Genomic DNA, 12,733 nt, shown 5'->3' with positions numbered 1-12,733 from the left:
TCAAAGTATCACATCTTTTTTCTCTCAACAATAAGCAAAAATCAAGGTCAAAATCATTAGCATATGTGAGTTTTACGGTGGTGGGGGTAGGCTTTACCTCAGCTGGTATTTTACTATACATTTTATTAAATCTTTTATTGAAGTCAGGCAAAGGCTCACCCTTTTCTCTTTTCAGGTTTCCAAACTCAATATGATAATAAAACAAGTCCTTCTTATCTCCCCATTGCTTCAAGAATGCATCATCTAATGCTTCAATGTTTGTTATAGATCCCTGGGGTAACTCTCTAAACCACTTCCTAGCCTCTCCATCAAGGCTCTCGACAAAAACTCTCATCCATACATTATTCTCACTTATATCTAAATTATTAGCATAAATGTAAAAAGCTTCAAGATGTTCTTCTGCTGTCACTCCCTCTGTTCCAGTAAATTTAGGCATATATTTTTGATATTCTCCCACAGGCATAGGATTTAGAGGCACATGCAATACCAAAGGTCCATATCTAGCAGCAACAATCCTCTCAATCCTAGTGGGTGCTTGCTGTCCTGCCATATTTGGAATATGTGGAGGAATACTAACAGATGGAGCAGTAGGAAATAATGCGATGGATGGCAGAGATATTGGGATATTTTGGACAGTATGGGAAGCTTTCTTTGGACTGAGATTCAAAGGGGAACTGACTGCACAAGGGGCTGAACTAATCTCTGAAGGAATTTCTTTATTAACAGCGCTGGGCTCCAAGACTTCAAGCTGTGATTCTTCAGCTATAAACTCATTTTTCAGAGATAAATCAGAGTTTTTAGGCTTACCTGATCCTGATGCCCCTTTCTTTGATGATTTCTTCGATTTAACAACTCTTTCAGGGTCAAGCAACGGTTTAGCTGGAGATTTCTGAGGATTTCTTCGAGTATGCCTAACAAACTGAGCCAGAATTTCAATGTGGAGTCGCCAAAGGATGGTCTTCCACCAATGGAGTCGCCAGAAAGATGATTAAAACCAAATTTTGTGTTCAAACCTTGTCTGTCATCAAAGCTTGAAACTATGTCGTTCTCCTAGGGAAGCTTGAGCTCCGATTCTCTTCTTTCCCCGGCAACGACACCAATTAATGTTATCACCCCAAGAAACTCACCTAGGCTGTAAATTGGTGATGCTCAGGAACATTAAAAGTTCAACAATTTTGTTTGATAAAATGATGGATAAATGGAAGATGTGCAGCACATTTAAGCCATATAACCACTCCTACTATGATTTACCCCAGACATGGGTGAAGACCCCAAACAACAAGGCTTTTAACCACCAGCTATTCATGGTTTTAAGGTAAAGGTGATGATGGAGAAGACTGATTACACCGGCAGATGCACAGGACCCTGTGATGGCCAGCTGCAACCAGTTAGGAGGTCTGCAACACTATTATTCAATACACAGACATGATAACAGCTCTCTGGTATGTAAACAACAGCGATCTGCAAGCAATTTCAATGTATCATTAAATTATAACACATAGATGGGATGACAGCCTCTATGATGTTAAACATTCACAGCACATCAAATAAATGCAAAGCAGGCACAACCTGGAACATAGGAGAAGTGAGAAGTGAGCAGGTGACAGCAAAAGAAGCTTGTATTAGTTGAAATCAAGAGCAGAAGCTACATGTCTCATAGTATTTACAGTCTCCAGAAGTTAAAGGCTACAATAAGCTCTCATTCATCAAACACTCATCAACCTGATTACATCTGTGTTCTGAGTATATATGGTGTCTCATTACATAATATCTTTGCTAACACATGCGTGGAGGAGCCCATAAATGGCCACCAACCACATTTACATTCAGAAATGGGCCTCTGATACAAATCTGGCCGTGTTGTAAATGGATTTGACCCCTCTGGTGCTCTGTAGTCCTCCTTTGAGCAGGTGGCGTGAAATATGGGTGAAACCCATAACCATTGAATGCTATGAACTGATAGGCAGTGTCCTGTTTCCTTCTCGGCCATACTGTTGGTTAATTGTAGTCGTTGAACATTAAAACGGCTGAACATGACTGTTTTGGTTATAACAGTGAAAACACTGCCAAACTGCTCATTCCCGCCCATCAATGCTTCATTTTGGACTTTAAAAGGTTCATTCATGCATATTTTCTCTATCGGGTCCGCCTTTCGGGTCGCAATCGCACATGATAGCCGACCGATCCTTTGTTTCCTTATATTTGCGAATACATGCAAAAACGCTGCAAAATCATGAAAAATGCTTCCTCCCGGACTTCAAATATTAAATAATCTTGTTCCGGAAACCCATCGGGTCCGGGTCTCATTGCATCGACATATATGAAAGTGTTGAGCACCCTTGGTTTCCCCGATTGTGATATGCCGACGCGATCTGGGCTGATGCGATATGGGTCGATGCCTCCGATCCCTTGCTTTCCTTTATATTTGCAAATATATTGAAAACACACAAAATACATTGAAAATGGCCTGAGCGCTGACCTGAAATTTTATAAAGAATCACTTATAGCGCCATCGGGTCTGACTCATCGGGTCGCAAGCAGATCTTAAATAAAAGCCGTGCCCCTTTAGTTTTGCCGATAGTGAAAAGCCGATTTGCGACCCGCCGATGCGATGGATTTTGGCCTATGCTTGGAAAACATTGCAAATACGGGAACATTGGCCGCCGTCGGAACTGAAATATTATGCGATAGAGCATATATAACAGTCGGGTCCGACTTATCGCATCGCAAACACAACTGTGCGAAAGGCCTTGCCCCCTTTGAAAGCACCGATGCGATACGCCAATGCGATGCGATCGCAATCACATATCGGAAGATATAAAGGCCCCGACCCCTTTGTAAGTCCTCCATTGCGGCACCGCAGATCCGATCATCGGCGATCGCTGATCGGCGGGGTCTCCTGTGTCGCTGTCACTGCCCGCCTGCGCCGATTGCGATCTGCCGACGCGATCTAGAGCGTTGATCGGCCAGATCCAATGGCTGATGTGAATTCGGACCCTTAAGCCTGTGATTTGGGTTTTTGATGGTTTTGGAGTGTTTTTTGCCTCCCGATAGTATATTTCCGCCCTCCTAAGGGCTTTTCTTGTGCAAGCAATTCAATCGGTGGAAGGCTTTTAATCAAAATTTGAAGATTTTAACAGCAACAATGGATCCTTTGGCATGATTTTAAGTGTGTTTGCAGACTTTGAGAGTGTTTTGAATCCATTTTTAATCCTTTTGTATAGTAGAGCTAACACATCCAAAAACTGTTTTTAAAACAAAGTTACTCTTCATCCATTATTTAAATGACAATTTTTATGAGTAATACTGACTAAATTTCTACATTAATTTTACAAAAATTTCACTTATTAATGAGATTTAGGCAACATAATAGTGGTTGGGCACTTCCAAATCTAAAATATTTGAATGCCTGGAATAATGGCAATAGGTCTTTAAAATTTGAAGTAGAATCAAGAATGAGATGTGTATATATAAGACAATGGAGAAAATTACACTCAAATTTTGCTTAAAGTTTATTAATTTCTGTTTTTTAGAATTGTTTTTTACTAATTTAATTATATTAATTTAAATAGAAGATTTATTGTATAGTTGTTGCTTTGAAAATTATAGAAAGGTGAAGGGAAAAAAATGAAGTCAAATTAAAAATTAACAAGAAAAAAATTACGATTAAAGGAATTGATATTGAAAAATAGAGAAAAAATAAAAGGCCAAAGAAAAAGAAAAAGAAAAAGAAAATAAAAAATATTGCAAAATGTTTTTAAAATATGTTTTCCTCTTTAAATTTTGTCATAAAATATGGAGAAAAAATCAAATGCAACTAATAGAAAAAGGGAAAAAAATAAAAATAAAAAAGGTCAATGAAAGAGTATATAAAACTAAAAGAAAATAATAACTAATAGAAAAAAAATTCATTTTAAATCATTTTAAATTGAAAATATTGTAAAAGAATTATAATCCATGAAAATATAAATAATAGAATTTTCTTTTAAATAAAATGGAAATAAAACTTAAAAACAAAAAATTAGTAACTATTAAAAATGGAAGTTACTAAACAACCCATAATAAGACCTCAACCAATCACATTAAGAATAAATAAATTTAAATAATAATAAAAAATAACAAAAAATGAATTCCTAAAGTTAAACTGTGGATAAGTGCCACAAATTTTTGGTCAAAGACAAATTAATACCAAAGGAAAAACTGAATGCGTTATACCATGCTATATAATAAGTTTTGAATATATTTAGAGTAGATTTTATTAATATGGACTACAAATAAGATTTGATGAATGGAGAGGTAAAGATGAATGGAGGTGGGCAAGATCTTTTTTTAGAGTGCAAAATTTTATTCTTTTTTTTTTTTGTCTAGGTGTAAACTTTCTATTCAAATTTTGTACTTGTAATTTTCCTTGTTTATGTTGCATTTTTGAATGTATAAAATGGATCAAAATTTACTTGCACATAAAATAGTGAGACTCCTTAAAATGTTTTACCTATAAAATAGTGAGAATCAATTGATCTTTAGTTAAGAATATGTGGTTTCTTATAAAAAGTTATAGATTTAAATCTAGAGGGTAGAGTATGTAGAGCTCCATAGACTTTCTCAATCAAGGAGACATGTCTTTGTAAAAAATAAATTTTAATAATATATTATGTATCATAATTTTTTTAATTACATGTAATTTGAAATTTGAAATATAAATTATGTAGAGATATAAATTATATAGAGATAGTTGGTTGAATATGATACAATTTTAAAAATTGAACCATGTAAAGATGGTTAAAAGTTAAACTCTATACTTAGTCATTATAGGTTTAAAAAAAAAATTGAAGCTCTCTAGTGAATCATAATAAATTAATTGCAATAAATTGTTTTATAGGTCACGTCCTTTAATCATTCCTTCTCTCATTGGATAAATATGACTAAAGTCAATTTATTTAGAAGAGTTTTGATACTTAGACAAAGAGAGATTTTGTTCCTTTTATATGTTTGTGATGGTTAGCCCCATATGGGGGGACAAATGGCGTAAATGAACACTTGCCATAACCCCACTCAATAGAGGAAGAAGGCGTGGGAACCACCCACTCCCATTTTTCCTCGATATGATTTCCACAACTACCCTGTCATTAATGCACCTCATATCACTCATAATGGCAAAGGTGATGGAAAAAGGATGCTTCTAGAAGATGGTTTCACCATTATGGATTTTGGGATTCCATGCTATTTGAGATTCCTTAGCTCAAACCGCGTGAAGTTAGGATTTTTCAATCTGGGTTCAATGATTCATGAGAATGTTTCTCACTAGCTCATGGAATTTCTAATTGCTCTTAGGGGTAAGGACCAAGTCCCCCTTGGCCTAGCCTCCCCCAACTCTATAAATGTGGCTCTTGGCTCTATTAAGGTGTAACACTCCTTAAATTTTAAATATGTTCCAACAAAATTTATTATGTTCATGCTCCTCTCAGACCCTTGCTTATGCTTTGTTAAGATGTCTCTTATCCATTAAGCATGTATGTACTTGAAACATAACTCCAAAAAGTTTGTAACATTCTAGTATCCTAAGGTTGTATAGGCTAAGCTAATAAGTTAGTATGATGCATCATGGGTGCCTTCTTGCCTCATAGATCATGACGCTGAATGTCAAATGACCATGTTTGAGATAAGAAGGTTGCATTGCACACTAATTTTTTTTCCTTTACAAAATGTTGAAATCAACATATTTGTTATCATTTTAGGTTAGGTTATTTCTAGTGATTTATATTCCATATCTTTCGTATCATATGCATTCAATGGATTTATAAATGTTTAATCTTAAGCTTCCATGGACATGCGGCCTACCATCGTGTTGTCACTACTACAACACCCTCCAAATTTTGGCCTACATCCAAATTTCGAAGCCTACTTTGACCTTACAAGTTGTCATTTCTAGTAGTAAGATTCATCCCATGTATATCCTCTAAGTTTTCTAGTCCCTTTTGGAGAAAACCTAAGTGTCGTCTTTTGGCATGGGAAGTGTCACACTTTGTGAAAGAAAAGTTATGGTGTGTCATAAGAGGCCACTATAGTATTGATGGGTCCTATTTATCATAGAGACATGTATTAGACTCCTTCCCAATTTTTCATGCACTGTCATACTAGTGTCATCATTGTCGTCAAAAAGTGTATCTTAAGTGTCGCACTTGGACGAGAGTGTTTTTTTCTGTCGCATTAAGGGGACCATGTTGATTTTGCATGTTGAGTGTTTAGTGTTGTGTCATTAATTGTTCTAAGTGTGTGATCATGTTCAATTATAACCTTGGTGTCATCCCTTTCTAACTGTTCCCACACTTAGTCAAATTCTAGAAAGTTCCATGCCTGACCAACCTGAGCTCACTCTTCCCTCTTAATCTACGCATTGCATAGTTGCAAGCCTCAAGCATGCACCCTTGCCTCCTGGAACTATGAAATTTGTAGTCTCTGCCTCCAAGGATTTCTCATTGCGTAGTTAGAGTGCCTAAAGACAACCTCTTGACCTTCAGAGTTGTGCAACCATGCCTCCCTATCAATCTCTTTCTGCGCATTGTGTAGCTACAAGTAGCAGTTTATCTCCCTGCCTTCCTGAACTGCGTAATCCTCTGGCTCTATCTCTCTCCTGAATTATGCATTGTGCAGTCATAGTGGGAAATTCTGCCTCACTATGACCTTTAATTGTGCAGTCTTGTTTCTTGGGCCTCTAGTGATATACATTATGTATTCGAAAGCATCAATACTTCACTCATTGCCTCTAGAACCACACACTATGCAATCCCTGAGCCTTCCTCCTTATCCAATACCTAGTTCTAGCTCAATTAGTGATTTCCATGAAGTAGGCTAAACTAGGAGGTTTTCAGACTGATGTACTATTATCACGAATTATTTCTAATTGTAGGTACTATATCTTGATATGACAGGATGATGGTTGAAGAGAAGGAGAAGGAGACTATGCTAGAAGACACTTATGAAGCTGTAAAGCTAAGATGATCATTAAATAAGAAGCTGAAGGGACATTAGATTTTGACAGAAGTTTGAAGATCAAGATCATAGTAACGACTCCCTACCTTCAAGCCTTATGGAGGTAGAAGAGGAAGAGCATGTACCATATTTCAAGAAGACACAAAAATAAAAATAAGAAGCATGGATTGACATTTTCACATCATCATCAAGTCCATGTCATGTCTTTTCAAGGTGTCACTTCAAGGTGTCATATGAGTTGTCATTTGCCACATAATTTATGGATGTAATTATGCAATTTTCAATAATATGAGAAATGTAATGTAAAGTGGAAGCCCAAGAGTCACCTATAGAATGTGAAAAGTCATGTTGAAGTCAAAGAGTATCATGCAAATTCGAAAGTTATATGGAAGCTCAAGAGTCATAAGGGGAGTCCAGGAGTCACAAGGGGGGTGAAGAGTCACCTCATTTGTTAGGTATACACCCTCCTAGCTCAAGTAAAGGACTTTTTAGGCATTGGCTTCTCCTACTAGGCTTTAGAGAGGAAGATAATTCTTTTGGAGAGAAAGTGACAGCTGTAACCCTCCCATTAGAGAAATTTTTAGGTTTAAAATGGGCCTCCTATGGAATATTATAAAATAATAGTGGAAACAAAAAAAAAAGATTAGATTACATCATCCAAATTTAGAGGGAAAAAAGAAAATAATAATTTTTCAACTTATATCCCCATGATTTTACTCAAATTTCGAGCGGGAGCACTCATTATATACACAATTTAATTCCTTATCCAAAGAGTACCAATGTTGTTGGACCCTCCTACACGAAAAATGAGAAATATATGAAAAAAATGTGATTGCAATCATGTTTTTCATGTATTTATCATTATTCATGTAGCAGGGTCCATTGAAAGTATGCAACATGGGTACTCCTTGGAAGAGGAATTAAATTTTTCATCCAATGAGTGCTCCTGCTCGAAATTTGAGTAAAACCATAGGGTGATAAGTTGAAAATACGAGTTGAAAAAATAGTTTTTTTATTCCTTTATTTTTTAATATTTTTACTTTTTTACTCCAAAAATGATGAATCACCCCCCATGGTTGACATCATAATCTTGAATTCTATTGGTTCTTATAAAGTTGATTTTGGTTGTACATTTTTAATTTGAGGTCTATTTTTTACCTCAAAATTTCTCTAATGACTATTGGAGCTACTGTTGTTTGTTATATTGATGTATCTTGGAACTTTCGCTTAATACTTAAAGCTCATTGAGTCGACACACTTTCATGTGCATATCATAAATGTTGTAAGACTATTCTTTGAATGTTTACGGTGTATGATGTTGTTATTTTGTACTAAAGGAATTGAACTGTTTCGGTAGCTTCGGTGCTTATCTTATTGAATGTGTGTCATATGTGTTTTAATGTTTTTTGTTGCTATGTGAACTATTTTTCTAGTTGATTAACGATTCTTTTATATATATGCTCGTGTGTCTTCATTAGATTAGGATTATTACTCTTCTCTTAAAGGCTCAGTTTTGTCTCCCTTCGGTGAAAGGACCTTGATACATTCTACAATTGAAAATTTCACAAGGCATACCCACTTGTTCATTCAAAATTACATGTACATTACTCTCTTGTGATAACCATCACAACCAAGGAAAATATTTAAGAATAATGGGAACCGAGCCTTATTTCGAGAAGGGCTCCTATACCAAACAATGTGCATTCTAATTGGTACTTCACATCAGGGAGATCCTCTTGCATGTTGGTAGGTTCTGGCACCATCAACATTCTGGCGCAAGAAGGAGGGAAACCAACTTTTTATGGCTGAAAAATTCATCCCATCCTAACAATTCATCTTTCGTTCAAGGCAGTAACACATTGGGTTCCATTCCAACTCATACTGTGGAAGCAAGAGGGTCATCTCATTCTGGTCTGAAAAAACCTTTTGAAGTTACTTACGATGAACTTCAGACACTTCAAACCATTACTCGTTGGTTTGCAAGAGCTCTTCGGCTAATTCCTTTTACTCACAATCTTCCTCATAATCCAAGAAAGAAAGAAAAAACTTGTACTAGTGTATTGGTTTCATCGATGGAAGATTTGGTTTTCGCCATTCTTGAGGAGTTAGCAGAATCTCAGGAAGAGATAGTTCAACAAGAGGAAATTCCACCTATTGAGGAAGGAGTAGAAGTTGACGAGGGAGATTTTTAGTTTTTTGATGAAGAGAAGCCGAGGGAAGAAGAGCTACATGATTATAACATATATTTGAATGGGGATGGGGAAGTCTCTTCTGATTTGGAGCATGAGGAAGAAGAAGAAGGTGAAGACATGTTTGATCAAGACTTGGATTGGATGGCCCAAGGGCCACTCACTCTTCTGGATAATATTCATAAAATGCTAATACATCCAAAAACGTTTCTTTCAAAGTTTGATCCAGATAAGAAGATAAAGGTGGAAGATAATATCGATGATTTCTACAGGAATTTATGAATGCTTGAGGTATGTTTTGATGACGTTGCTTGTAGAATTTTTCTGTACACTCTAGAAGGCAGAGCATTGATATGGTATCATAGTCTTTCGTCCAATTCAATCCATAGTTAGAGGGAGTTTAAGAAGTTATTTTTGGAAAATTTTGTTGATGATAAAATACCACCATGTTGTCCTTTCGCAGGCCCCTGACCTTGGGGACCCAGTCCCCTTCCATTTTGCTGCTTCGTCGCCCCTGCGGGCCTGCAATGGCAGGGCCCGCCCCCCCTCCCCCAGTATCAGAGAACCACGAAGAAATTTTTGCCTCCCTTTTCTCTGAACCCTCAGATGACAGACCTCGCCCTTCAGTAACAAAGTTCATCAAAAAACTGGATGAAATCCCAGAAGTTAATCTACCTCCCGCCCTTCCAAGGAAATCTGCAATATCTCTGGCAGAAAGAGGTCTTGTAGGCCAGTTCACCGGCCTTTGGCCCTCCCCGAGATCAGTCCAAAAATGGGTCGAGCGCAACTGGAGCACAATGATCCAAGGAAAGATCGCCATCAGATTCTGCGGATGTGGATACTTCACATTTCTCTTTGAGGCGAAAGAAGACAAGAACCTCATCTTCCGCAATGGACCTTACTTCATGGATACAAGAGGACTCTATTTGAATAGATGGACCCCGAATTTCGATCCGGAAATGGATATCCCAAACGCAGTCCCAGTATGGGTTCGACTCCCCCACCTGCCGCTTCACTGCTGGGGGGATGAATCAGTAAAAGCAATAGGCAATGCAGTTGGAAAATACATTGATAGATCTGAACCAAGGGAGAACATGCAAGCATGCGCAAGGATCTGCGTGGAAGTGGACCTAGGGAAAGGCCTGCCAGAAGCTATAAAGATAAAGGTGGATCAATGGATGCACATACAACAGCTGGATTACGAACAACTCCCCTTCAAATGTAAGGTATGTCACGAGTATGGCCATTTCGCAAATAGATGCAGTAAGTTAAAAGCTAATGAAGTAGAGAATAATGAGGAAAATGCTGAGGGATCATGGGAACATGTCAAAAGAAAAAAGCCTTCCCCCACCCAGGGAAACATCACCAAAACCCCTCTGGAATCTAGCCTTCCCCCTCCGCCCCCTACCTCTAACTCAGCTTTCCCCTCTTCCTCCAACCCTTTTGAATCATTGTCCGCTGAAGATCCTACTTCTCCTCCCCCATCCCCTCGGGCAGCCTCTCCCCGCTCGAGGCCTCCCCCCTCCCCCCCTCCCACCATTGAAAGAATCCTCACTAGGAACAAAGCAAAAGAAGCCAATCAGCCAACCGACCCCCCGAGAAAAGTTGGTCGAAAGACAAACAAAGAACTCAGAGATGAAACAGCTGCAAAGGAGATGGCAACGGGAACACAAAAACCTATGGACTCATACTTAGGCAAGCTAAAAGGGAGTGGAGAAAAGGTAAAGGAGAAGTCCGGATTCCACCGAAAAAATGGTAAATAATGATCTTGGTCTCTTGGAATTGTAGGGGGATGGGCTCTTCCTTAAAACTGAAAGCAATCAAGGATTTGTTAAAACAGGAGCAGCCAGACCTTCTCCTTATCCAGGAGACCAAAATCACCGAACAGGACTTTCATCACCAAATTCAACACTTTAGAAATTTTACAGGTCTATCTATAGGCTCAGACGGGGCCTCAGGAGGGATAGAAACAATATGGAACAAGAACAACTGGGAAATCATCAACTCACAACTTTGCAACTGGTGGATAAGAACAGATTTGAAAAATAAAGGCACTCAGGAAGTTTTTCATATCTACAACATATATGCTCCAAATCATTACAGGGACAAAGCCAGCTGCTGGAACACCATAGACGCAGATCTCCTCTCTGTCCAAAACAGTAGAATAATTCTTGGGGGAGACATGAATGTAATAAGAAATGTGCAAGAAAAATTTGGTGGAAATTATCATGCAGACACCTCACGTGACAAGCTAGAATCCATTATACAGTCATACAACCTGATCGACACTCCTTTGTCAAATGGAAAATACACATGGAGCAATAAAAGATCCGGTTCTCATAATATTAAGGAGAGATTGGACAGGTTTTTAATTCAGGAAGGAATAGCAGAAAATTTTCAGTCCATTAAGAGCCACTTAATCCACGCCTCAGCATCGGACCACAAGCCAGTGATTCTCAATTTGGTCAAAGATAGAAATCTGGGGCCACTCCCCTTCAAATACAATAAAATTTGGGATCTACAAGAAGACTTTCGTGCCCTCATACAAAATCAGTGGGCTGAGGAAGTAATTGGATCGCCTCATTTTGTCTGGGAAACAAAACTAAAACATCTCCGTGTAGTCATTAAGCAGTGGGCAAAGGAAGCAGCGATAGCTGAAAGGAAAAAAAAATCAGACTTGCTCACAAAGATGGAGCTGTGGCATAAAGATAAAGAGACCATTCAATACTCAGATGAAGACTTAGAGCAGGAAAAATATTTATATAGGGATCTCTATCGACAAAATCGAGTAGAGGAGGAGGAACAAAGATTGAAATCCCGTTGTCTATGGCTGAAAGCCGGAGATAAGAATACTACTTTTTTTCACAACAACATCAAACTCAGGAGAGCTGGCAATCAAATCGATAAAATAGAGGTCGATGGGAAAGAGATGAAGGATCAAGAAGAAATTAAAGATGCAGCTTACAATCACTTCAAGGCCCTCCTCTCCTCAGTACCCCAGCAAATAGACAGCACTGACTTTCTCAGTCCGATAGAGCGCAAACTATCAGAGGACCACAATAAAGAGCTGGACCAAGACATCACGGAAGAGGAAATCCGAGCAGCGACATTCAGCATGCAGCAAGATAAGGCTCCGGGTCCGGATGGATTCACGGTTGCCTTCTATCGACAACACTGAGAAATAATCAAAAAAGACTTTGTGCGGATGATAAAGAATGCCTTTAGAAATCATAAGCTGGGAGAGAATACCAAGTCTTCACACATCGCTCTGATCCCCAAGGAAGCAAATCCCCTCTCGTTTGACAGGTTTCGCCCCATTTCCTTGTGCAATGTCTCTTACAAGATTATAACAAAAATCCTGGCAAACAGGCTCAAGAAATTCCTTCCCCTTTTAATATCCGAAAACCAAGGGGGCTTCGTTCCAAGCAGGCAAATAACAGATAATGTCATATTAATTCAAGAAGCCATCCATAGCAGTCTTAACAGAGGAGAGCGAGGAATGATAATCAAACTTGATATGGCTAATGCCTTCGACCGTGTGGACCACTCTTTCC

At 38.3% G+C, this 12,733-nt stretch overlaps 1 protein-coding gene across 1 annotated transcript; it reads left to right on the top strand.

Moving 5' to 3' along the window:
* Window positions 1-11,361: 11,361 nt before the first annotated feature.
* LOC149217750 (uncharacterized) lies at window positions 11,362-12,357 on the top strand. The gene has a single exon (XM_089390340.1). It carries the CDS (start codon window positions 11,362-11,364, stop codon window positions 12,355-12,357), a length of 996 nt encoding a protein of 331 aa, XP_089246466.1.
* Window positions 12,358-12,733: the final 376 nt, after the last annotated feature.

This window comes from Pinus tabuliformis, chromosome 1_1, assembly GCF_031772625.1.
Source record: "Pinus tabuliformis cultivar Carrire ecotype Pingquan chromosome 1_1, CPIR1, whole genome shotgun sequence".
NCBI classification, from domain to species: domain Eukaryota; kingdom Viridiplantae; phylum Streptophyta; class Pinopsida; order Pinales; family Pinaceae; genus Pinus; species Pinus tabuliformis.
The sequence above is the reverse complement of the archived record's forward strand: the minus strand, read 5'-3'. Positions and strand labels throughout refer to the sequence as shown.